General features: G+C 44.2%; 1 protein-coding gene across 10 annotated transcripts in view; it reads right to left on the bottom strand.

Moving 5' to 3' along the window:
• The window catches only part of LOC121279045 (receptor-type tyrosine-protein phosphatase mu-like), an 873,720-nt gene that overhangs the window by 182,040 nt on the left and 664,578 nt on the right, over positions 1–27,102 (bottom strand). For all 10 annotated transcript variants that reach the window (XM_041189846.1, XM_041189847.1, XM_041189849.1 and 7 more), the window contains 2 exons: positions 8,336–8,487; positions 8,172–8,249 (listed from right to left, as the gene is read on the bottom strand). In XM_041189846.1, coding sequence (XP_041045780.1) covers positions 8,172–8,249; positions 8,336–8,487 — 230 coding nt within the window. The remainder of the gene's footprint in view (positions 1–8,171; positions 8,250–8,335; positions 8,488–27,102) is intronic.

Below are 27,102 nucleotides of genomic sequence, written 5' to 3'. Positions count from 1 at the left end.
ACACCAAGGCTAATCTTGATTGGTCCACTTGAAGCATTACTTCAATGTATTACTTCTATTTGATGGTTATTCTGGTTGTAGAATTTGGTCTGATGTCCCGTGTCCCGGGAGTGGGCTTCCTGGGATGCCATTTGTCCCAGAATCTTCCTGCAGCATGTGAACAGACCGCTCAGAGTGTCTGTGCGTGCTCAGTCCAGAGCAATCACAGTGTGACTGTGCAGACACTCAGCCACGAAGGAGAAGCAGCACTGGCCAGCGCTCTCCTCTGCCTGGCTTCGAGGCTGGGTGGTTGGGGTTGGGGTTGGGGCGGCGGTGGTTCGGGGGGCAGTGGGGATGGACTCTGGTGATTGAGGGGTGGAGATTCCGGGCCAGCGGTAACAATGGCAACGCTCAGGCCTGACTTGGGGCCTGGGACCACGGGTGAGGGGTCCGATTGATTGTGAAAGTTGGGGACAGCGCCGGTGGCACTCTGAGGCCAGACTCGATTGCAGGGGTCAGACACTGGTCCAGAGGGTTCTGGCACCCCTAGAGGATGGGAGGGGTGGTCCAGACAGGGGTGGGCGGAGGGGTGGGGAGGGGAGTCCAGGCAGACTTGAGGGGGAGAGGGTGCATGGGCAGCGTGAGGGGGAAGGGGGGTCCCAGTAGGCCTGAGCGGTGGTGCTTGGGCAGTCCTGAGGGGGTACTGGGCAGACTTGAGGGAGAGGGGTGGTTCCAGCCAAGTGTGAAAGGGAGGGTGGGATCTGGGCATGTGTGCGAGGGAGGGAGGCTGGCTGCTCCTGGCTGTGGTCTCATCAGAAAACCCCCTTTCCCCACTCCTGCGGTTCCACCAGCAAACCCTCACCCCCCAACACACGTCGGTGAAATATCGCTTTTCTTCTTTGCCCGGACTTGGTCACCCTGCAGGAGAATGCTGGTTGGGGACCTCGCCACCTCCTACCTCAGCCCCACTTAAGGCCAGGGTGGGAAGAATCATGGACGGCCTTCATGCCCTGTCATCAATTGAAGCCTGTAAATGAACTATTAATGCCTTAACGCTTACTTAAGGACCTTATCCTACTGCTGCTGGAATACACCCAGCTGCAGGTGGCAGGGAAGGGGCTGGATTTTATGGAAGCCCCCCCCACCCCCCGCCCCGAAGAGGGGGAAAGGCCACAGGGCATGGCGGGGGAGGGTGACGACTGAATTTGGCGGGAGCCGAAACTTTGATTTCCCAGTAGCTGAGATGAAGTCAGTAGCGTGATTGAAACGTGTCGTGCCTCACGCTGGCCTATGGCAGGCTCCTACTTGTAACACATTTGCATTCCATGAATGCTCATTAGCATGAAGCGTTCTATAATTACATCCTGTTTTAAAGCTGAAGCCCACGGCACACGAGAATCTCGTGGCACTCAGTTCTCGTTCATTTAAAGGTGGCGTGTAACAGTCAGCTTTGTGCAGTCGTGTCTCAGGTCAGAGGTTTTCTTTTGCTGAGCCCTGCGGCATAATGGGGCGGGGGAGGGGGTGGGGGTGGGGCTGGGGGTGGGGGAGCAGGAGAACGGCAGCTTGCATGGAGGATCGGGACCAGAAAAGGTGAGTCATGGGTGGGGGAGGGTCCGTGGAATGGGGTGGGGCATCGAGGAGTGGAAGAGGAGATGACCTAGCGTCCTGGGTGTGAAGTGGGTGGAGTTTTGGTTGTGGACAATGCAATGAGTTGAAAATCTCGATGCCCATTAGGTCTATGGGTGAAATTCATGGGGATACATGTTCTCATCTCACTGCCTGCCTTCTTCACACAGTTCAATGGCCGGAATACCTATGTGTCTCATATGCCCAATATTCCTGCAACATTGGGAGCAGGAGGAGGAGAGGGTGCAACAAAGGATGGCTCTTCCTGGTCAACAATAGAGCTGCAATGCCAGCAACAGGTAGCACCAGAGGGGGAGATGGTCAGGATGCAGCCGTCCAGGGAGGGTACAGGTGTTTGGCGGCAAAGTTGTGGCCATGATGCAGAGTCTCCCTATTTGTCCAGAGGGCTCTTTTAGAACCCGCCAGTATCTGCAGTATTGTCAGCTGATGGTGGGTATCACCAATTAACAGCTTCCCCTGCTGCAAATTCCACCTGTTTCCCGTGCACACCGCCAGAACTAAGAATTTTTTTTGGAATTGCGTGGGAAAAATGGGCAAGAGGACAGAAGTGGTGCACAGTGATGTTTTTGTGGTCGGGAATGACACACCACAGTTAAATTTGCACCAACCATACCGGAAGCCCAAAAAATAAACACCTGTCAGGGTTGCATGCGGGCTCCCAGGGAGGCCCCTCCTTCAAAAGCACTCAGTGCCTGAGTGAGGGGCCTGGCATCAGGAAGGGTGGTGCCCTCTGAGAGCCACTCCCCTGCCCTTAGTGCTGACCACAACCCCCCCTTCTCTCATGACCCCCAACCCATAATCCCACTCCCGCTATTACTCACCTGTGTCCTCGTTCCCTTGACAATCCTGTGCCTCAGTAGGTGCATTACTGGCAGCAGCCACCACCTCCCGGTGCCCTGCCGAGCAATGCCCAGCTGCCAGTCTCTAGTTGATTGGCAGTTCCCCCTGGGTCCCTTGAGCCCAAAGGAGGCTCACCGCTCCCCAGTTAAGTGCCTGATTGGTGGACCTTCCTGAAAGTAGGCATCGCATGGCTCTCGCCAGCTCTTGAGACAGCGGGTGAGGGCGCCGTTGTCTCCATTGAAATCCGCCCATTGTGTCTAATTCTGGGCACCACACTTTGAGAAAGATATGAAGGCATTTGAGAGGGTGCAGAAAAGATTTACAGAAATGGTTCTAGGGATGAGCAACTTCAGTTACATAGAAAGATTGGAGAAGCTGAGACTGTTCTTCTAGAAGAGATTAGGAGGGGATTTGATAGAGGAATTCGAAATCATGGGGGTTTTGGACAGAGTAGACAGGGAGAAATTGTTCCCATTGGCAGAGTGACTGACAACCAGACAACACAGATTGAAGGTCATTGGTAAAAGAAGTAATGGCAACATGATACGTTTTCACACAGCGAGTGGTTAGGATCTGGAATGCACTGCCTTAGAGTATAGTGGAGATATATTCAATCAAGGCCTTCATTGGATACTTAACTGAAGTGAAAACAATTGCCAGACCATGAGAAAAGGCAGGGGATTGAAACTAGATGAATTGCTCTTGCAGAGCACAGACACAAACGCAATGGGTTGATCGCCTCCTTTTGTGCTATAACCATTCTATGATTGTAAGTTGCCTTTAAATGAAGACTCTAGCTTTCAGCCTCTCCCTTAAAGCTTGATCCATGTGAATGAGAGTATAGCATCTCGGTGGTGCATTACTTCAGCAATTTAGGCGGTTCCCTCTTAAACTACATCATCCGACCCCTTATTTTCAGCATCATTTGATTTAGCATTTGGGCACCATTTTTGAACACCGGCAGCATTGGTCACATCAAGGATACATGCAGTGTGCAAGTGCTGTGCCACACTCCCCTCTATCAATTCCAATAATGCTTTACACTGACGCCAATATCTGCACTTGATAAATCAAGGGGTGAACTATAAATTGATATCTAGAGCTAAACTGGGAATGGGCACCGTTCAAGTCAACATATCCGTAATCATCTCTTAACTATCCCTGACCTGCTGCGGTATGGACTTTATCGAGAAACTCGGGTGAAGGTTTAACTTCCATGGTGCACGACAGCTCAAAGATTGAGAAGCAGAACAAGGAGTGTGAGGTAAATCAGGAAGTGGTGATCAGACAATGCTCAGCTTGGTTAATGAAAGTCAACAGAAGGAAAGAAAGCAGAGGGAAGCAAGGAAGGAAAGTTCTTAAGCTTCTTATGTGGTCACCGGCTGGCAAGGAATTGGTTTTGGAAGTTCAAACCTGGAATGTAATATGGAGCAAGGACACAAGGTAGGAATTGGTAATTAAAAGTGATAGGGCTGAAGGGGAAGGTAAAAGAGAGATGGATGTTTTGAAAAGAATTAAGGACAGTAAGCAGGAAGTGAGACTGAAAGGAGCACCCATAAATAGATCCATAGATCAGCCTCGCAGATTTGAATTTGCATACTTCCAATCAAAAAAACGATTGACGCATTAATAGCAGCATTGGCTTGATTTTCAAACCATTTCTCACAGACTTGACTGTATGTTTTGTTGTAACAAATCCAAAGGATATCTATATAACAACAAACAGTCTATTGTATAAGGGATTATGGAGACATGACACAACAGTTCCTGTGCTGGGGAAATGGGAGCTCAGTTGTTTCCTGTGGAATACAACAACCGAGTGTGTAATATTGTGAATGTGGAAATGACCGTTCCAGAGTTTTGTTCCGTTCCCTATGGAAATCAGGAGATGCATTGATAGCAACGTGTTGCATTTATATACTGCCTTTAAAGTATTAAAATATCTTAAGGTACTTCACAGAAGCATAATCAGACAAAAGTTGACACTGAGCCAAAATATTAGGAAAGGTAGCTAAAAGCTTGGTCAAAGTGGTATGTGCTAATCAGGACTTAAAGGAGGAGAAAAAGGTGAGGAAGATGCTGCTTAAAATGTAAACCTTTGAGCAAGCTTTTAATTCCCTTTCTTAATGCTTAGGCTCCATGTAAATTTTCGCTTCCTTAGCTGTCTGTGATGCACCAATGATGTTTTCCTATGCTAAAGATGTGGTATAAATGAACCTTGTTGTTGTAATCTCTCCCCTACCCTAGCCCCACAGACTCCGCAACCTAGCACAGAGCAGGGGTTCACCCATTCTCCATTATGCCACTGTAATACTGTGCCAGTGCATATTGCTCATTATAACCACTTCCTAAACTCCAATGGTTAATTATGTAGTTGGACTACCACTGCCTGACTGATGTTTATAGGCCAGCTGGTCTAAGTCACAGTTTATGCTCAGCTGGCTGATCTCAGTTAGGATGCCAGCAAGAGCACTAAAATCAACTTCAGCAACACTGGAAATGGGAAGACCAAAAAAAATCAAGCAGGCTTCCTATTCCTCATTGTTGTCCAGTGACCTTCCTGTCACTCCATCTCTCCCCTCACTAAAATTCCATGCCAGGAAGCAGCAAGATTGGGCTTTGCTGTGATACTCCCCTCTCCTCCCTTCTGTGGTCTAATGCCAATAGTCCCTGCCTGAGCTCAGATCATAAAAATAAGGGCCAAGTAATGCAGAGATTTGGACTGATGCTCCAGAGACATGGGGAAAAATTTTCCCCTCGTTGGGGGGGGGGGGGGAAGTGTGGGAGCGGGCGCGCCTCTGATTGGTGCCCCCGACTGGGGGTGCACTGCCATTTTAAGTGGACGGGACAATTAAGGCCCACCCGGTGTGACGTCCACCAGGAAGGACTATGCACTCCCTGTGCGGACGGGTGTGGGGGGGGAATCCCTCAGCTGGGAGTGCACTCTTTTGTGCCTGCGCATGAAAGAGCGCACTGAACTCCGTGGGGCTAAGTGCTGCCTCAGGAAGATCGGCTCCAAATTAAAAATTGCAATAAAAATGATGGAAAAATTTCCCTGACATGTCCCCTCATGTGACAGTGTCACATGAGTTGGGGCATGTCCATAACTTTAACTGAAACCTTTATCAAAAATTTAAATACCCTCATGAAATCTCATCCCGCCCATGGATGAGGTTTCACGCTTGTTCTGAAGCCCGCCAGGGCTCCCGGTCTGCCCGCCAACCTTAAGGTTGGACGGGCAGGTCCATTAATGATTTTAATTAGTTTCTCAATGGCCTCAATAGGCCGTTGACAGGTCGGCAGGTACACAGCTGACTCGGCTGCGCCCCTGCCAACCTGAAAATGGGAATGACGAGTTCCATCCAATGTCATCTCGCATCACTTTACGTGTCAGCGAGCGGGCCCCGCCCCTGCTTGCCAACCGGAAGATCCTGCCCATGAGTTCAAACCCCACCACAGCAACTGAGAAAACTTAAAATTCAATTAATTACAGAAAATCTGGCATTAAAAAGTACTCGTGACCATGAAATACTGGATTGTCAAAAACCCAATGAATTTACTTTGGGGGAAAAAATCTGTTGTCTTTGCCCCTTATGTGACTCCAGACCCTTACCAATATGGTTGACTCTTAACTGCCCTTTGACTCAAGAAGCTGTATTCGAAAAGACTTCTCAAGGGTAATTAGGGATGGGCAATAAATTCTGGCTTTACCAGCAACAACCACATCCTACGAATGATTATAAAAAAATGCCTGCACTCCTGTGCCGCAGTATCAAAGATAAATTGTTGCTTTCAGGAGTAGAGGAGGGAAAATTGGAGTGGGAGATAATTTATGGTAGCAGGTTGCTACTGCCTGCCTTTGGTACAGATTATATATAGAAAGCAGGGCCCGGGAGCACTCTTGCTATTTGCTCATCACTGTTTGTAACTACCTGGATGCATGCGATAATAGATGAAAACTGCATCATTATTCTCGGGGCACTTACACTAATGGACAGATTGTCAGCATGGAGCAAAGCAAAGCTTTAAAAGTGCAATTCTAAACAGAATGACGTGGCATTATGCACAAATAGGAAGAAATACACAAAACTGGAGCTTTTCATTTGTGCAGAACTTGGCGAGCGGTGAAATCAAGTCTTTGTGCTGCAGGTAATCCCGAAACAGGCTCGTATCCAGGAAAAAAGCTTTTGTTGTTAATGGACACATCAAGGGGAAATGAGTACTCAAACCATCAGCTCTTAAAGAGTGTCGATGGTGACAAGAAATACTCTTTACAGTTTAAAATGAAGGCCATTATTCAGAAGTTCAAACTGTCCTGCATTCTGTTTCTCTTTAAATGAATAAATTCACTGGCTAAACTCACCCAAGCCCATTGAATTCCCTCAAAAAGAGGGCTATGTTGAGGAATAACTTCATTCTTTCCCATCCAATATGCCCAAAAATGAGTGCGGAATTCCCATTGGAAAATAACTGTATTTGCTGACATGGACAACTGATAAAGGATGAACACTCAATGGGGCAGAGCTTGACTTTGTGCAATAGTGTAAAGTGGGTGCAACGATTGTGGAGTTAAAATTGAGGAGAGATATTAAAGGAGCTCCTGAATTTCTATTGCACAAAAGTTCAAATCAACACCAGGAAGCTTCTGTTCTGTGCTTTTTAAATAACAATAAACTATTTTGGTTCCCTCGATGGTTTGACCTCATCAAATCAATCTGAAAGGGCCAGTTCAATTCCTTCTGAGCTGATCTCAGCTGGTGAGATGGTGAATGCCCTATAATTGACCTCAGAATCCAGGGAGGAGGACAAAAAGAGAATTAGCCAAGGCTCTGCTCCTGATTTCTATCCAGTTTCACTGTTGGCAGATGTGGACAATAGATGAGGATAGGATTTAGCTCACCTGTGAGGATCGCAATGATGTTGTAAGAAAGCTATTCTATCTTTTTTCATACATGAAGAACAATACCTGCATTCACATCTGAACAATGGTCACTTGAAGGAAGAACCATGGAACCGTATGAGTCAGTGTCTTCGGTAAAGATGGGGGGGAGAACTGGAGAAGATTTTCTCTTTTAAATAATGCAATAATCCTGTTTTTATTTTGTCACAGGATGCCAAATGTGCCATTTTCAAAGTGGAATCAATCCATCCTGTAACTACATATCGTCCTGAGTTGCACTTTACATTTATGCAACTTGAGCGATCTGGGGATTTCTGGAGTTATGTTTGTAACTAGCTCTGCACCCGTGAAACTGATAAACTGTAAATTTTCTCTAAAATGATTTTCAAACCTGTGGGTATAAAGTAAATATATTAAACCCATCAGTAACACATGATCGATCTCCCCAACCGTAAGACAGGTAACACATAACTCATCAGCAACTTGGTTACTCATCAGCTATTGGAGCAGATTTGATGTTGGATTGGTTGATCATGCTTCACTGCTGGCCATGACAAATCCCACATAAAGCTAAAAGGAAACAATTAATTGGCTGCTAAATTGCAGGAATAACTTGGGTAGCACTTGATTAGTCATAGGCCCACCAGAGTGGGAATATGTGACCTGCCTACAAGTAGCAGTTCCCATGTATTGCAGGAGAAATTATTCTTCAAAAAATCTAGAGTAGAACATTAAATCTTAAGTCTATAATGTTCTTCTCAAAAAGACAATGAAACAACATTATAAGAGCAAGCAACTCAACTACCTGGGTAATAGGAATTCTGAATAGATGGGCTCTTCAGTGTATTTGTCTTCACAGTAAACGAAGATGGTGAGGACATGGCTGAGAGAAAATGGGAAAGAATGGATCAGTGACTAACAGAGTCTGGGAACTGGCTCCTTAAATGATGGAATGTCTTACTAACTCACCTCTTCCGTTCAGATTGTGCGTATCCATGAAGGAGAAAGCCTCATCACAGTTAGTTCCTTGCTCGGTAAAACTCTTGTCCATTGAATTGACCATCACAGTCATCTCCTGCCGGGTACTGCTCAAGGTATCCTTTCTTTTCTTTGCGAGTTTTCTTGAAATTAAGGGGAAAAATAAAGGACACAATTAACTTCTAATGAAACACAAACAGAACATTTGAATTCCAGATACTTTGTCTTTTAAGTTGAAGTTATCTGAGCTAGCAACTAATTCTAAAAGTTACTAACAAGATTCCTTTGTTCAATGTCCAATACGCCGCTAATAGTTATACTGAAATTTGGATCCACACTACACGTAGGTTACCACCGGGAAACAACTCTAAAGCAAAATGATAATAGGAACAAGAGAGGTACCTATGAGTGTACAGGGTTCTTCCTTTCTAACAATAAGGATTATGGAGTATTCTGTAGGTTTGAGATCAGTGCCTTGTTAGGATTTTTTCCTGAACTGGTGACAAAAGTTATTATATAGGAATAAGAAGGATTACATAGCGGCACTTACTCCTGTGAGTTTTGCTTCACAATACAGCAGGAGGTTGCAAACCCAGCTTTTTGCAAACTCCCATATTTTCTGAAGGTGTTCACTGGTTCTACAAGTGACAACCATCCATTGCTGCTTTGCTCATGGCAACTCTCAATATATGACTAGCACTTTACAGCCTTCCGGACTGAATATTGAGTTTAACAATTTTAGATCATGAGCTCTCTCCTCCATCCCCATCCCCTTTCCGATCCCCCTTTTTTCCAATAATTTATATAGATTTTTCTTTTCCCATCTATTTCCATTATTTTTAAATGTATTTCCATCCATTGTTTTATCTCTACCTTTTAGACTACTTCGATCCCTTCCCCCCAACCCCACCTCCATTAGGGATATCTGTACCTTGCTTGTCCTGCTTTCTACCCTTAATGTCCCCATTAGCACATTCCTTAGCTAATATCACCACCGTCAACACCACTTTGTCCTTTTATCTATGACATCTATTGGCAATCTCCACCTATCACTGGCCCTCTATCCAGCTCTACCTGCCCCACCCCCCTTAAACCAGCTTATATTTCACCTCTTTTCTATTTTTCCTTAGTTCCGTTGAAGAGTCATACGGACCCGAAACGTTAACTGTGTTCCTCTCCGCAGATGCTGCCAGACCTGCTGAGTTTTTCCAGGTATCTTTATTTTTGTTTTTGTTTTGGATTTCCAGCAGCCGCAGTTTTTTGCTTTTATCTCAATATATGATCCTGGACAGCAAGGGTTGACAAGCTATTAATCACAGCCAAGTCTAATACTGGTCCTCATCGGGAATCTACACATGTGTAATTCCCAGAAAGGGTCACTAGATGGCAGTCAGGTGGGACCAATGTTCCACGTCCTATGTGTTGAGGAATCTAGTTTATAAAAAAATGCTTTGCTAAATCAAGATTGTGGTGGTACAGGAGACAGCCTTTCAATTTCCATAGGCTGGAGAAAGCCAACTATCTTCTCCATCAATATGTGAATGACTGCATGCATACCACAGCTGGCATAATTCCATTCAGCCACTTGAATCTGTGGCTGGAATTTATGGTAGTTTTGGGAGGAAAGGCCGGTTAAGTTGGGGGACAGTCGAGGATAGCCTATACCCACTCAGAGGCCAACTGAGGCCCTTAAGCTGCAACTCCAACAGAGGTGGCATGCGGGGGGTGTGGTTGCGGCCATACTCCATGCGGGGAGGCCACCCAGTAAAAACCGGAGGCCTCATTTCAGTCTCAGGGGAGGGGGGGATGCCCTCATGAACAAGGCACCCTGTGGTGCTGGGACTGAATTGCTGCCAGCCCTCTGATTGTTCAGCAGTTCTTGGAGATGGGATCTTTGCCTTTAAAGGCATGGGAACATCAATGGCAGGCAGTTAATTGCCTGATTAACATTCAATTCCTGTCAAGCCTTCTGAAAATGGTCATGTTGGGATTGACCTGGCTTTCTAGGCAGTTGATGACTGGGAACTGAAGCCATTAGATTCAGCCCTGCATGTGTGGAATTCTGCTTTTTAGTGTAAAGCTTGTTCTTAAACACACTACAGTGTTTCTGAGGTGTCCTTTGGGTAGAGACTGAAGCTTTACAAAATTAGCTGTTTTTGCCATTCGATCTCTCCTTAATTCCACCCTAACACAGACCTCCCTTTTGTCCTTGTCCCGGCCACTCCTTACTCAAAAGCTATCACATCTCTACCTTTTCCCAGTTCTGATGAAGGGTCATCGACCTGAAGCGTCAATGCTTCATTCCACGGATGCTGCTGAGTATTTCCAGCATTTTCCCTTTTTAGTTCAGATTTCTAGCACCTGCAGTATTCTGCTTTATAATTAGCCCTGTCTGTCTCCATTTTCTGCCCAGAAACGATGACCAATTTCTCCTCCAGTCCTCGCCAATTTGTTCAAGTCACACACCATTTTGAGATGGAAAAATTGCTTCAACACAATCGGGTTACATACTCAAGCTCACTGGCAACAGTGTGGGAGTACCATCAGCTCAAGCACTGTAGCTGTACATGGAGAAAGTACATCGCTACCCTCCCAGGATAACTCAGGATCAACAATAAATGCAGCCTGAACACAACTAAAAGAGAACAAGCTGCCAATTCATTAACAAAGCTTTGTCTTTTTTTTGGGAGGATGGAATCTTACTGACGGTGTTTTTAAATGTGGTCCAAGACCATTTCCAGGTCCCGACCCTCATGGTGTCTGAGCTCCGTCCATCTGCACAATCTTCCCACAGGCAGCTACTTAACAGGAGGCCTATCCAATAAATGGACAGTGGGTGGGCTGCACAGCTGGGAAGGCCAATGGGAGCGGCCATGACGGGAGAGGTGGGCGCTGCTGATGTAGGAGGGAGACCAGGAGGGTACCTCAAAATGAGGGCACCCTCTGAAGACTTTTTTAAAAAAATAAACTGTGCCCATGGCTGCCAGGCCATCATTGTGGAGGGTGAATCACTCCATAAGACAGAAATGGGCAGAAAAGTAGCAAATGGAATTCAATCCAGAGAAATGTGAAGTAATGCATTTGGGGAGCATAAACAAAGAAAGGGAATACTCAAAAAATGGGAAGATATTGAGAGGGGTTGAGGCAGTGAGAGATTTTGGATTGCATGTCTACTGGTTCCTGAAGATAGCAGGACAGGTGGATAAGGTGGTAAATAAAGCATATGGAATACTTTCTTTAATTGGATGAGGTATTGAATACAAAAGCAATGATGTAATGATGGAACTGTATAAACGCTGCTTAGGCCACAGCTGGAATTTTGTGTACAGTTCTGGTCACCACATTACAGGAAGGACATAATTGCTCTGGAGAGGGTACAGGGGAAATTTACAAGAATGTTGCCTGGACTTGAAAATTAGATAGGCTTGGGTTGTTTTCCTTAGAACAGATGAGGCTGAGGAGTGATCTATCTGAGGTGTACAAAATTATGAGGGGCCTAGATAGGGTAGACAGGAAAGACCTGTTTCCTCAGGCTGAGGGGTCAATTACCAGGGGGCATAGATTTAAGGTGATTTGTAGAAGGATTAGAGGGGGGGGGGAAATCTTTGTCACCTAGAGGGTGATGGGCGGCTGGAATTCATTGCCTGAATTGGCGGTTGAAGCTGAAATGCTCAACTCATTTAAAAGATACCTGGATCTGCACCTGAAGTGCTGGAACCTGCAAGGCTACGGACCAGGTGCTGGAAAGTAGGATTAAAAATAAGTGGCTAGTTTATTTTTTTTGGCTAGCCAGACACAATGGGCCAAATGGCCTCTTTCTACACCGTAACGTTTCTATGGTTCAAGGACGGCCTGTGGATGCAGCTGTGTCCATATGATCCTGCAATACCGGGGCGGGTGGGGGGGGGGGGCTGCGGGGAGGACTTAAAGGAGGTGCCAGAGGCCCTCCTACTACTGCTGGAAAGCTGCCTCCAGGCACCTGCTGGGCTTCGGCCTCACCGGGGGTTCATCACCTTTGGGTAGATCCTGGTCGTGTCCCCACTTTGTGCCCTAATTAATTAATCCTAACTGGCTACCCTCCACTGCCGGACTGGTAGCCGGTGCCAGTCTGACCCTGCTTTTGGCCAGATCGCTCGGAGGTGGGAATGCGTCGGGTAGGCGGCCTGATGTGTAGCATTCAGTAAAGCTCCCTCCTCTGCCTCCAAAGCCATCTCTGTACGGCTGATAATGTTCTCCCCTAAATGAGTAGCTCTAGTGGCTCACAGATTAACTCCAGATTTCTGCCATGGTTTATAAGCTGGTGTTTGGTGTTTGAAGTATTATACTAGACCAAATAGCATATTATTCTAAAGATATATAGTATATATTCTATGGATATTCTATAGGTTATTCTATAAATAATTTTATATAAAGCTTCATTTTGTAAAAAAAATGATTTTTCCTCCAGTCTATTTGTAAATCCAAAGCAAACCTCTACTTTAAATGGAAAAGTCAGTTTGAATCACTGATTGCCTAAGAAATGAGACATTGCTGATTGGCAATGCTAACCATTATATATCTCTTTTATATTAAGCCTCAACTGCATATTCCATTGCAAATTAGTTCTATTGCAATTGAGTGGCGTGGGTCATTTTTTGTCATATTCTAACATTGTGATTTAAGAGGAGATTAAGCTAAATAGCAGTGTCTAACCTGCATGATTCATTTAAAAACTGCATTTCCCCATAGCTGTTTTGCTATAATAGTCACGATTGACAAGAATATGTAATGTTTGCTGATCCTCTGATCAAAATCAATTCTACTAGTTAAGATATTAGAATTGATGCTTTCCTGGCCATAGCAGGCTTGACTTACATAATACGAATACACTCATTCACAATTTATAAAACATAGAAACACACAGGTGTAGATATGGACTCAGGCACATATGTATATGGACACATGCACACAATGCACAAACACACACTAACTCAGAGGACTAGATTTTGCGGGCCCCACGATCTGTCTCCCCACACAAGCTAAAAAGTCGAGGGTGAGCTTGTCCACAATTCTGACAGCTGCTCCATAGCAATTTAATGCCGGGAACAGTGTTAATTGCTTTAAGGTGAGACTTCCACCCTTATCTCGGGAGCAAGTCCGCCTACAAGAGCTGCCTGTTGGTAGCTTGGATGTCCCGGCAGCACCAGCCGGGAGTAGTGGCCACTGGGACTGGGACAACAGGCAATTCCATTCCATCGCACAGTGGAGCTCAAGTAAGGCCAGGGTCTGGTGGAGTTTGGGGGAGGGGGTTCTCTGTGAGGTGGGGAAGAGGAAAATCATCACACTTTTTCCTGCTCCTACTCTGCTTTCCAGGATTTTAAGCCCAAGGGACCTCACGCTTCCTTCAGTCTTACAATCCTCCTTGATCTCTGGCTCTTGCAACCAAAGTTGGGTATCAGCAAATCACCATGTCCTAATTTACCTTGTCATCCCCTGCTCTTTTCACAGGACACAGGGGTGTCCTGCACCTTGAACCTTCACAGTTTTTTCAATGAAAACAGGTAGGTACTTAAGCAAAAGTGCACATGGAATATTCATCCTCTGCAGTATTCTTTATTTGCCTGTGTAAATGATGACGATTATGGATGACTCTTCATAACTAATACTGTGGTATTGCAACTCTAAGGCTCATTTATTCATTTAAGCGGCATTAGCATTCAATATGGTACATAATTTCTGTTGTCTGAAATTGCCACCTAATGTAAAAAAGCAACAGGAAGCTAATAGATTAACCGATGTATAATTTATGTTTAAGAAAACTGTTTTTTACTATGTCGGATCATGCTGCCTTTAAAGTACATTACACCGCCAAGGGTGACAATATTCATATTTACCTCTTTTAGTTAAATGCAGAATTAATATTCTAGCTCCAATGCAAAGATGAGGAATTTTGATATACACAATCATTTAATTCCTTGTAATGGCAAACAATTAAGTAAGACGTCTTCAAGATGCCTTGATGCATGAGGATCTTATGCGGCGTAATTTAGATTTTTAGTTGAATGCAGCAAACTAATTTCCTATGTTAAGTTAATGATCTGGAAAACATATTTTCTGCTTCTCAGTAGGCACAGAGAAGAGCCCCAGCACTCAAAATGAGCTTTTGTGTATAAATTACCAGGCTGCCAAAGCAGGAACCTATCCAAGATTGTTTAGGGTTTATTTGTCATTTTTTCTCCTGGCCATTTTATCTTAGTGAAATATCCAGAAAAGGGGAAATTTTTTAAAAATGCAGATATCGGCTGATCACTGGTCCCTCCACCCTATCTCTGTTACTTTTGAGCTCTCTTTGCTCCTCCTATTTTGGTCTCTTGCACATTTGGTGATGGGGGATCATGAGGGGCCATGGGATGGGGGGGGAGGGGGAGGAAGTTGTGTGGGTGGAGGGGCATAAGTTTCAATTCAGAAACTGAACTGGACCAGCCATATAAATACTATGGCTACGAGAGCAGGTTGGAGGCTGGGAGTACTGTGGTGCATGGTTGAAGGTGGCAGGATGTGAGACGACAGTGGACTGAAGAAAAGGTATCTGATAGCCAAGAAGCGCAACATGGGTGCTTTGACCTAAATAGACAATAAAGAGAGGCAGGGAGCTTGGGGGAACAGCAGAAGTGGAGTGTGGACCCAGCCAGAGTGGCCAGAACAAGAAATAAAAGGTGGCTTTTGTAGGATGGAGTGGAGAAAAATCACAATTGAAATACGTGGGCAGGTATTGGTTAACAGAACCAGTACAGCTGGAACTGAAGGAAGGAAAGCAGAGGATAGCTAGCATGGGTAAAATTCCTTGGAGGATTAATGGGCGGGGTGGTGGCTAAATATTACGATCAATATTGGAATTTGGCTGGTCTGTGGTGTCAATTGATTCAGACGGTCTTTTCTTGGAAGCTCACTATGATATTGCAGTAACACAACATCATAGGAACATAGACAGAGGGCTGGGTTCTCATGGAGTCAGAGAGAATTAGTGGAGCTTTAAAGATAGCAGCCTGGACCCAATCCTGGGATTCCCAGCCCCATTGCTGACAACCCCAAATTTTCACCAGTGCGGTTAAGGGTGCAGGCTGGTACAGGTCATTAGCCCACACCCTGCACTCCCAGCCTGGCCCACTCCATTGTGGGGTTAACCATCTCCTAGCCCTCCGTAATTTTCGAGGAGTTGGGCCAGCTTTTAAAAGACTCATCGTTCACAGCACCTCAGAGGTATTGTGAACCATAGCCTGGATGAGGGAACATTTTGAAAGCTAAGTTCAAAAGGCTTTACCTATACCCCCATGCCAAGCATTGCCCCTTTACCTACACCCATGGCATCTCATGCCCTCCATGCCAAGGTGGACAGATGACAGAGTGGAAACAGGCATGGAAATTGCCAGGTTGGAGCCTTAGATCAAGAATTTTGATTGGTTTGTTGATTGAGAAAACCTCATGAAGAATTGCAGTCAGTCCTTCTTTATCAGCCACTCCTAACATTGTCAAGCGGCACCACACACTCAGGTAAACAATGGAGATCATGAGACTGTTCGTAACCTATAAGTTATAAAACAGCTACATATGCACAAAACAAAATATTCACAAAGGACGCCAGCACTTTTATAAATCTTTAGATCTTAGCCTTTTCATTTAAACAATACACACTAGGTCTACAATAATAAAATCTGCTTGATTTCTCTGGTGAGAAGTTGTGGATAAGTCCACCACTCGGGAGTTCTAAGGACAGTGGGATTTGAGTGTCTTTAGACCAGAACAGATGGTGCTGAAAAGAGGTTCTGTTATCAGCTCAGCACCCCCAGCTCATAGCCTTTCTTTTTTGTTTTGGTAAAGTTTGTGCTTATTATGGTGAGGGGAATGGGACACTTTTCCATTTCCAGTACCCAGTCACTGCTGGGCCTGACATAACCCAGGTTGATACAGAGAAAAGTTCCTTTTACTCTCACCCAAAAATGTGCCTCAGTCCCAACCTCAAAATCTCCCTTATTGCAAGTGTTCCATTTCATCCATGAGCCATTCTGGATTGTCTCTGACTGAGGGTAACTATTTAGGCCCTAATAACTACAGTTTTGCAAGGACATGACAGTTAGGAATTGGGTGGAGACGAGGAATAGTCAGGGAAAGAAGTCACGAGTGGGAATGGTCTACAGGCCCCCTAACAGTAATCACAATGTAGGACAAAGTATACAAGAAGAAATATTGGGACCTTGTGCTAAAGGGACAGCAATAACAATGAGTGATTTTAACCTCCATATAAATTGGAAAAATCAGATTGGCTGTAGTAGCCTGGGTGAGAAGTTCATAGAATGCTGTTGAGATAGTTTCTTAGAGCAGCACATTCTGGAACCAACCAGGGAGCAGGTAATATTGGATTTGGTATTGTGTAATGTGACAGATGAATCAATGATCTCAGAGTAAAACCATAAGATGTAGGAGCAGAAGTAGGCCATTCAGCCCATCGAGTCTGCTCCACCATTCAATGAGATCATGGCTGATCTGATAATCCTCAACTCCACTTTCCTGCCTTTTCCCCATAATCCTTGATTCCCTTACTGATTAAAAATCTGTCTATCTCAGCCTTGAATATACTTAACGGCCCAGCCTCTATAGACCTCTGCAGTAAAGAATTCCACAGATTGACTGCCCTCTGAGTGAAGAAATCCCCCTCATCTCTGTTTTAAAGGGGCGCCCCCTTACTCTGAGATTATGTCCTCTGGTCATACACTCTCCCATAAGGGGAAATAACCTTTCAGCATCTACCCTGTCAAGCCCCCTAAGAGTCTTATATGTTTCAATAAGGTCGCCTCTCATTCTTCTAAATTCCAACCCAATGAGTACAGGCCCAACCGACTCAACATCTCCCCATAAGAAAAACCCTCCATCCCTGGGATCAACTTAATGAACCCACTTTGGACTGCTTCCATTGCCAGTATATCTTTCCTTAGATAAGGGGACCAAAATTGTTCACAGTACTCTAGGTGCGGTCTCACTAGTGCCTTGTATAGTTTTAGGAAGACTTCCCTATTTGAAATAAAGGCCAACATTCCAATTGTCTTCCCTATTACCTGCTGAACTTGTATGGTAGCTTTTTGGGATTCATGCATGAGAACTCCCAAATCCCTCTGTGCTTTCTTCCATCTTTCTTCATTTAAATATATTCAGCTCTATTCTTCCTGCCAAAGTGCATAATCTCACACTTTCCCACATTATATTCCATCTGCCATGTTGTTGCCTACTCACTTAACCTGTCTATATCCCTTTGTAGACTCTTTGTGTCATCCTTGCCTTCCCACCTATTTTTGTGTCATTCGCAAACTTGGCGATAGTACATTCATTTCTCTCATCCAAGTCATTAATATATATTGTAAATAATTGTGGCTCCAGCACTGATCCCTGTGGCACTCCACTAGTTACAGGTTGCTATCCTGAAAATGCCCCCCCTCTCCACCCCTCCCCCTCCCCCCCCCACCCCCGTATCCCAACACTCTGTCTCCTATTAGTCAGCCAGTCCTCTATCCATGCTAATATACTACCCCCAACACCATGGGCTCTTATCTTATTAAGTAGCCTTATGTGTGGTACCTTATTGAACGCCTTTTGGAAATCCAATTATATTACATCTACTGGTTCCCCATTATCTATCCTGCTTGTTACCTCCTCAAAGAATTCTAAATAAAGGCACCCCTAGGTAGCAGTGACCAAATTATGATTGAATTTTACATCCAGTTTGAAAGGGAGAAGAGTGGGTCTAAGACTAGCATTCTAAATTAAAATAAGGGCAACTATGTGGGCACGAAAGCTGAACTAGCTGAAGTGAACTGGGATACAAGGCTAGAGGACAGATGAATAGAGTAGCAGTGGCAGACTTTTTAGGGTCTATTTCAGAATACTCAGAATAATTATATTCCTACTATAAAGAAAAATTCTAAGGGGTGCACCTACCATCTGTGGTTAACTAAAGAAGTTTTAAAAAGTATCAAACTTAAGGAAAAAGCATATAAGTAGGCAAAGATAAGTGGCAGGTCAGAATATAAAGAATGGCAGAGAATGTTAATCAGGAGAAAGACATTAGAGTATGAGAGGAAGCTAGCTAGAAATGTAAAAATGGCCCAACCACAGTTTGCCTGTTAATTCATATTTTCCTCATGTTACTTCTGAATGTTAAGAGTATAAGATAGATATTATAGAATGTTCTACTTTTCTGATTTTGTATAGTAAAGTTTATTTTGTTTGTTTAAAAAGTGGAATCCTGTAGCTTTATTCTTTTAGTGGGTAATTGGGATTCAAACTTCTTCTACTTTAAAGCAAGAATTATTCGTTCCTAACTGGATCATAAGAGGCTTAAGAAATATAGAAAGTAGTTAAAACTGGCATCAAGCTCGGCTATCTTCCTCTCCTTGTTCTGTTTCATACACACACACATATATATATACATACACACAAACAGACACAGGTAAAACCAGCCTTGCTGTCAAAGATAGTCACTTTTAACATGGAAGCACCTGTTTCGAATTTGACATTATCTGGAAGACCTCACTTTAGTTGTAAATTCACATGATGGCATAAGTTACAACTGCCTGCAGGGGAATTGTTCAGTCAATCCACTTCCTTCGCTATTTTGATCAATAATTCTTGATCAATTAAAGGCGTCATTTTAATTTGAATAAAAACAGGCTTAAAAGCCTGCTGTGGTCCGTCTTTGAGAAAGTTATCGCTTCTTGCTTTTGAGCTCAGTGAACACAAAGCCAAACATTTTACTTATTCCTCTGTTTGTGAATGCGCTGACTCATTCTGGGGTCCCTAGGAACCCCTCTCATCAAGTGGCCATTCCTAGATACAGTGAGAATCCTGAACATTGATCAGTTTGCTATGCTATGTCTGTAGCTGGCCGGACCATACATCCAATGATAGCTTAAGATGGAGAGTCCTTCCTAAATGAGGTAGTGAAAGAGAGCACATGCATTTATATAGCACCCTTCATGACCTCAGAATGTCCCAAAGCATTTTACATTTGATAAATTACTTTCAAAGTGTAATCACTGTTGTAATGTAGGAAATGTGGCAGCCAATTTGAATACAGCAAGCACCCAAAAATGGATTGAGATAAAAGACCAAGTTACCTCTGTCTTTAGGTGTTGATTAAGGGGAAAATATTGGCTAGAACACAGAGAGAACTCTTCGGTCCTTCCTTGAATAGTGTACTGAAATTTTTTACATCCATTTGAGGAGTCAGAGGTGCTGTCACTTCTGAATGACGGCACCTCAAACAGTGCAGCACTCTCTTTGTGTTGCACTGAATTGTTAGCATGGATTAAGTGCTCAAATCTTTTCGTATGACTCAAGGGAGACAATCAATCCCAACTTCTGGGGCCTTTCCACAGATTCAACAGAACTCATCCTATGAGAAGAGATTGAATAGATTTTTTTAAAAAAAACTCATTCACAGGAAGTGAGCTTCACTGGCTGGGCCAGCATTATCCATCCCTAGTTGCCCTTGAGAAGTTGGTGGTGAGCTGCCTTCTTGAACCGCTGCAGTCTAATTGGTGTAGGTGCACCCACAGTGCTGCTAGGGAGGAAGTCTCAGGATTTTGACCCAGCGATAGTGAAGGCCTATATCCCCTAAATTTAGAAGAATGAGAGGTGATCTCACTGAAACACATAGGCCAGGATTTTACACTCCCCACTGGCAGGTCCCCCATCTTATCTCATCTCAGTGATGGGGGTCCATGTAGCTAACAGTGATGGGGACCTTTAGGGACGGAAATCTGACATTCTTCCTGGTATGGCCTATATGTGACTCCAGACCCACATCAATGTGGTTGTCTCTTAATGGCCCTCTGAAATGACCAAGCTAGGTGAGTTCAAGGGCAATTAGGGATGGGCAACAAATGCTGGCCTTGCCAGCGACACCCACATCCTGTGAAAGAACAAAGATAAAAAAATAAAGATGATACCACTGAGGGTAGCGTAACACCAGTATGGCAACAGTTAAAGTAATGAGCTGCCACTTCTCAGTCTGGGGTTTAGCCCTGACGTCCAACACTTCAACTGGCTTCTTGTAAGAGTGACTTGCATGTTAGAGTTGCAGATTGGCGTGCTACAGTGACAGATGTTTCATTAATTCTGGGAACTCTTAGTATGTGTCAGGTTAAAGCAGGGCAAGCATGAAAAATGTGCCACTTTGCATTCTGAAAAGGAAACAACAGAATGCAGCAGCTCCTGCATTTTTGTTTCCAACACCTTAACCCCCGTGGTATGCTAACTCATTGCCTCACCTGACTCCTTCACAGGACTCCATTTGTCACTGCCAAGTCCAATCTGTTTCAGTTATGTTAGGCTGAAGGCTGGGAGGAGGAATCCTCTCCCCTGTGAAGTGCAGGCTAAACTAAAGATAAACTAGCCTGTTTTATAATACATCAAACCTCAGCCTCTCAGTTCCCATTGGGGTTGTAGCAGGCACAATTTCATGAATATAATAGACCTTGCCATCCTTTAAACTATTGAGAAAAACAAATCACTTTATTGTCTTGCTAATGAATGGAGCTTCTTAACGTTATGTAGGGAAGTAATTCTTCCTGATTTTCCTCTAGGGAAAAAAACAGTGAATACTGAGAAATAAGGGTACTGGTTCAAACTGGTCTTCTATACCCTTAAATGGAATGCCAGTTCAGACCAGTGCTCCTACTTTCCAGTTTTTACTGGTTATTCCTTCTGCACCACGGGCAATGTATACAGGAGAATCAGTTGGAAAGGGGGCCATGCCTGTTAGCAAGCTCCCCGATATTCTTTCCATTTGCATGAATGAGTGAAGGATTGGGCAGATATCATTAGGGGGCACCTGGTGACCTAATGACCCCAAATACAGGTAATAGGAAAATCTGTCCCCCAGAAGCTAAATAGCTGGCGTTTTATATAATACTTTTTTTTATTCATTCATGGGATGTGGGCTTCACTGGCTGGGCCAGCACTTATTGCCCTTGAGAAGGTGGTGGTGAGCTGCCTTCTTGAACTGCTACAGTCCATGTGGTGTTGGTACACCCACAGTGCTGTTAGAGAGGGAGTTCCAGGATTTTGACCCAGCAACAGTGAAGGAACGTCGATATATTTCCAAGTTAGGATGGTGAGTGACTTGGAAGGGACCTTCTAGGTGGTGGTGTTCCCATCTATCTGGTGCCCTTGTCCTTCGAGATGATAGTGGTCATGAGTTTGGAAGGTGCTGTCGAAGGAGTCTTGGTGAGTTCCTGCAGTGCATCTTGTAGATGGTACATACTACTGCTACTGTGCATCGGTGGTGGACAGAGTGATTGTGGATGTGGTGCCAATCAAGTGGGCTGCTTTGTCCTGGATGGTGTCAAGCTTCTTGAGCGTTGCGAGAGCTGCATTCATCCAGGCAAGTGGGGAGTATTCCATCACACTCCTGACTTGTGCCTTGTAGATGATGGGCAGGGTTTGGGGTGTCAGGAGGTGAATTACTCATCGCAGGATTCCTAGCCTCTGACCTGCTCTTGTGGCCACAGTATTTATATGACTAGTCCAGTTCAGTTTCTGGTCAATGGTAACCCCCAGGATGTTAATAGTTGGGGATTCAGTGATGGTAATGCCATTGAACATCAAGGGGCAATGACTGGATTCTCTCTTGCTGGAGATGGTTATTTTCTGACACTTGTGTGGTGCAAATGTTACTTGCCATTTGTCAACCCAAGCCTGGATATTGTCCAGATCTTGCTGCATTTGGACATGGACTGCTTCAATATCTGAGGAGTTGCGATTAGTGCTGAACATTGTGCAATCATCAGTGAACATCCCCACTTCGGACCTTATGACGGAAGGAAGGTCATTGATGAAGCAGCTGAAGATGGTTGGGCCGAGGGCACTACCCTGAGGAACTCCTGCAGTGATGTCCTCGAGGTGAGATGACTTACTTCCAACAACCATCTTCCTTTGTGCTAGGTATGACTCCAACCAGTGGGGAGTTTTCCCCCTGATTCCTATTGACTTAAGTTTTGCTAGGGCTCCTTGATGCCACATTCGGTCAAAATCTACCTTGATGTCAAGGGCAGTCACTCGGGAATTCAGCTCTTTTGTCCATGTTTGAACCAAGGCTGTAATGAGGTCAGGAGCTGAGTGGCCCTGGTGGAACCCAAACTGGGCGTCAGTGAGCAGGTTATTGCTAAGCAAGTGCCGCTTGATAGCACTGTTGATGACCCCTTCCATTACTTTACTGATGATGGAGAGTAGGCTGACGGGGTGGAATTGGCCGGGATGGATTTGTCCTGCTTTTTGTGTGCAGGACATACCTGGGCAATTTTACACATAGCCGGGTAGATGCCAGTGTTGTAGCTGTACTGGAACAGCTTGTCCAGGAGCACAGCAAGTTCTAGAGCACAAGTCTTCAGTACTATTGCTGGAATATTGTCAGGGCCCATTGTCTACGCACTGTCCAGTGCCTTCAGCCATTTCATGATACCACGTGGAGTGAATCGAATTGGCTGAAGACTGGCATGTGTGATGCTTGGGACCTTTGCAGGAGGCCGAGATGGATCATCCACTTGGCACTTCTGGCTGAAGATTGTAGCTAATGCTTCAGCCCTCTCTTTTGCACTGATGTGCTGGGCTCCTTCATCACTGAGGATGGGAATATTTGTGGAGCTCTTCCTCTATTGAATTGTTTAGTTGCCCACCACCATTCACGACTGGATGTGGTAAGACTGCAGAGCTTAGATCTGATCCGTTGGTTGTGGAATCACTTAGCCCTGTCTATCACTTGCTACTTATGCTGTTTGGCATGCAAGTGGCCCTGTGTTATAGCTTCACCAGGTTGACACCTCATTTTTAGGTATGCCTGGTGCTGCTCCGGGTATGCCCTCCTGCACTCTTCATTGAACCTGGGTTGATCCCCTGGCTTGATGGTAATAGTAGAGTGGAGGATAAGCTGGCCATGAGGTTACAGATTGTGTTTGAGTACAATTCTGCTGCTGCTGATGGCCCACAGCACCTCATGTTTACCCAGTCTTGAGTTGCTACATCTGTTTGAAATCTATCCCATTTAGCATGGTGGTAGTGCCACACAACACAATGAATGTGATGCCGGGACTTCGTCTCCACAATGACTGTGCGGTGGTCACACCACTGATTTCAACTGTAGAATTTGAGAGATGGGGAAGGACAAAGTTCCTTCCAATTCCTGCTTACGCCATTCATGACAAGTATAACGGGTTAGCAGTAAAAATGAAAGAAAGACGAGCATCAACAGTGCCTTCCACGACATCAAATTCCTGAAAACAATGAAGTACTATTGAAGTATAGTCACTGTTGTAATGTAGGAAATGCCAGAGCCAGTTTGTATGCTGCAAGCTCCCACAAACAGATCATGTAATCTGCTTTTTGTGGTGTCGATAGAGGGTTAAATATTGGCCAGGATACCGGGGATAACTCTTCAACGGAACATTCTGATGAAAGGTCGCCGACCTGAAACATGTGGCCGGAATTTCTCAGCCCCTCATGCCAGCGGGATCTTTCAGTCCTGCCAACGTGAATAGAGGTTTCAATGCCTCTCTTGTCACCCCACAAGGAGGGGTGGTGGTGGGGTGGGGTGGGGGGGGGTGGTTGCTGGTTGGGTAGGGGCTGGAAGATTCCAGCCATTGACTCTGTTTCTCTCCATGGATGCTGCCTGCCCTGCTGAGATTTTTCCAGCATTTTTGTTCTGATTTCAGATTTCCAGTGTTTCAATTTTGTACCCAGGATAACTCCCTTGCTGCTCTTTGAAATAGTGCCGTTGAGTTTTTCCCATCCATCTGTGTGGGCAGAAGGGGCCTCAGAACAACACACTGTCATTGTTCAATTCATGTCACATATAAAACCACGCAAAAAAAAAAGAGAATGCACATTCCTGGCTGCCAGTTGCAACTATAATAATAGGTATTTCAGTTCAGTGAAACCATTGTTCCCATTTGAACAGATGGTATTTAAGAGGGATTAATGCTAGTGTTTTGGTGCAGGAAGGGACCATCAATCTCTCTATATATTACATATACATTGTTATAGATATATAAACTCAGATAGATGCCAGAACATCCAGTTGCCGGCTGTGACTGTGAAATTGATGCGTTTATTGCATTGCCACCAGGAGAAGAAAGGACAATTACGGGCTGCCATCAGAGCAGACAAACCAACAACAACACTCAGATAAAAGCAAATGGAAAGTCTGCAGACAACACAGCACATTAAATTGCTAACCCTCCGAAAACAAGGCAGCATGTTTGAATGGTGTCATAATACATTGTTCAATTGTTCACATTAGTGCCAAATCTCAAAAAATAAACATGTCCAATACTACATTATTCATTCTTGACTGATTTTTTTTTAAAGGAACGTTCTTTTCGCATCACAGACTGGCTAATACTATGTTCAGTTTTACACATCAGCAGTATAAGTCTTCATTTGCAGTAGAAAAGGCACACAAAAGATTGAGTCGAATGTAAAGAAAATGGACCAAACAGAAATCAGCCAGAAGGAAAGCAGCTGAGTCAATTTCATCAACATATAAATGTCAAATAGTCTGCAAAAAGCAAATCTAGATAATTTTTTTTCTGAGTCGATTTTGGTAAGGTAGCATTTGGTGCCCACCTCCAGTGCCTTGTGGGCCCCAAGAGTTAAGCACAAAGAGTGAAGTCACACAGGAAGTTACAAGTGGACTAAACTGTGTAGTATGGTCAGGTTACCTTCCTCGAATTATGATATTTACTCTGTTAGATATTTACAAGGTAGCTTCCATGGTCAATTTTAGTGTTCACTCACAAGTCAGCTGATTTACTGAATTCGATTTCATTAATTGCGTGTTTCAGGATTTACACACAATTTCTGGTGCAACAGTCAGCATATCCACTGCTCTGTCGTAACCATAAATAAGGATCAGAAGGCAAAAGTGAAAAATAGTGAAAGAAAATTTGGATTAGAGAGCAAACAAACCTCTTTCGTCAAAGAGTGCTGAATGTTTGGGATATACTAAGCAAGACAATAGGGCTAAAATATTGGAATTATTCAAAATACAATGAGGTGTTATATTGATGAGCATCAATAGTCATCTAACTATAAATCATAGTGAGTGAGATTAAGATGTTCTTGACAGCAGTCACTTCAGTCTGAATTTCATTTCTACAATGATCATAAAGGTTAAATATTTTGTTGAAGGTTCCTTTTTTTAAGCACATTCACTAGTTAAATGGCTCGGGAAAGCAGCTAAATGGAAAAGTTAAGAAAAGCATTTCTTTTGATTGATTTTCATTGAAACAGGATGACCTGTACTTGTGGCATATTTTGTTGTTATAAATGTTTTGAACATATATGACTCCCTGAAAAGGTCACTGCAGATTGATCAAACCAGAAAAAGGTCTGCCGTATATTGGCTTTTGCAAATTGAACAACAGCTGTACATAACTAACATATATTGAAAGTGCACGCCTGTCTAGTAACACTTTCACCTGACACGCTTTGTCCATTGCACAAATTGAATTTAGCTAGTCACTTCAACTAACTCCGATTAATTGATCCATGGAGGGAGGGATTGCAAAGGGAGAGAGATTGAACTGAAGGGAGCAAGATCGGATTACAGGGAGAGCATGATTGGATTGAAGGGAAAGAGAGAGATTGTAGAGTGAGGAGCGAGAGATGACAGCATAGCAGAGTAAATGAATAGTGGGAAGAGAGTGCAGATCGAGGGAAGAGAGGTTGGATCATGGGAAGAGAAATCAGATTGTGGGAAGAGACATCAGAGAAAGCCACAAAGAAACTCAACACCATCCAGGGTAGCGCAGTTCAGTTGTCTCAGCTCAATATTCACCACCAATGGGTACAGCATATACTATCTAAAGGATGCACTGCAAACAACTATCCAAGCTTATTTCAACAGCACATCACAAGTGTTCAAGCAATGAGAATGACAGCAGCAACACTGTCACGAGAACACCATCACCTCCAATTTCCCTTCCAAGCTACACAGCTTCCTGACTTAGATAAACATCACTGCCATTCTTTCGTTACCATATCTAGCACCATTGTGGGGGCATCATCAGCACAAAAACTGCAGCAGTTCAAGTAGATGGCCCACCTTCTCAAAAAACTAGGGATATACAATAAATAAAATGTTGCCATATCCCAAGAGCAATTTGTTTACCAATGTTTCTTTAATCTGTGCATAAGGTTTGATTTTTGAACTTTGGGCATCGGTAGTATAATTGACCTTCATGTTTCTGGCTTAGGTAGGAGGACACAATTCGGCAGCTTTCCTGCTCCTAACTGTGGCCTGGTGACAGCTGCTAGAAGATGTATGTGCGCAAATGTGCAGGCAGCTCAGGGACTGGTCTCAGGCTGTATGCCTCCCATGCTTGTTGAAATTTGTCATCCAGCTCAAACATGAGGAACAGCTTCTTTGGCAAGGTAGTGAAGGCTTGTCATGTACCTCAGTCCAACATCACTTATTTGGTTGGGGAGAACATTGGCGAGAACAGAGGGGCAATTTAATTTAAAAAAAATCTTCTGCAGCACTAAGAGCTGAAAACTTTAACCATAGAGTAAAACATAAAAGCCTTTCTGCTGAACGTTGACAGAAAATAACTAGAACAACCAGTTAAAAAAAACAATTATCAAATTGGGCAAAGTAGCTTGAATTGGCAACAGATCTTCCAAGTCACAAATGACAATAGTGTAAAAAATAGGATTAACAGCTATATATGCAG

Source organism: Carcharodon carcharias, chromosome 6, assembly GCF_017639515.1.
Source record: "Carcharodon carcharias isolate sCarCar2 chromosome 6, sCarCar2.pri, whole genome shotgun sequence".
Lineage (NCBI taxonomy): Eukaryota > Metazoa > Chordata > Chondrichthyes > Lamniformes > Lamnidae > Carcharodon > Carcharodon carcharias.
Note: the sequence above shows the minus strand (reverse complement) of the source record. Positions and strands in the feature narration are given on the sequence as shown.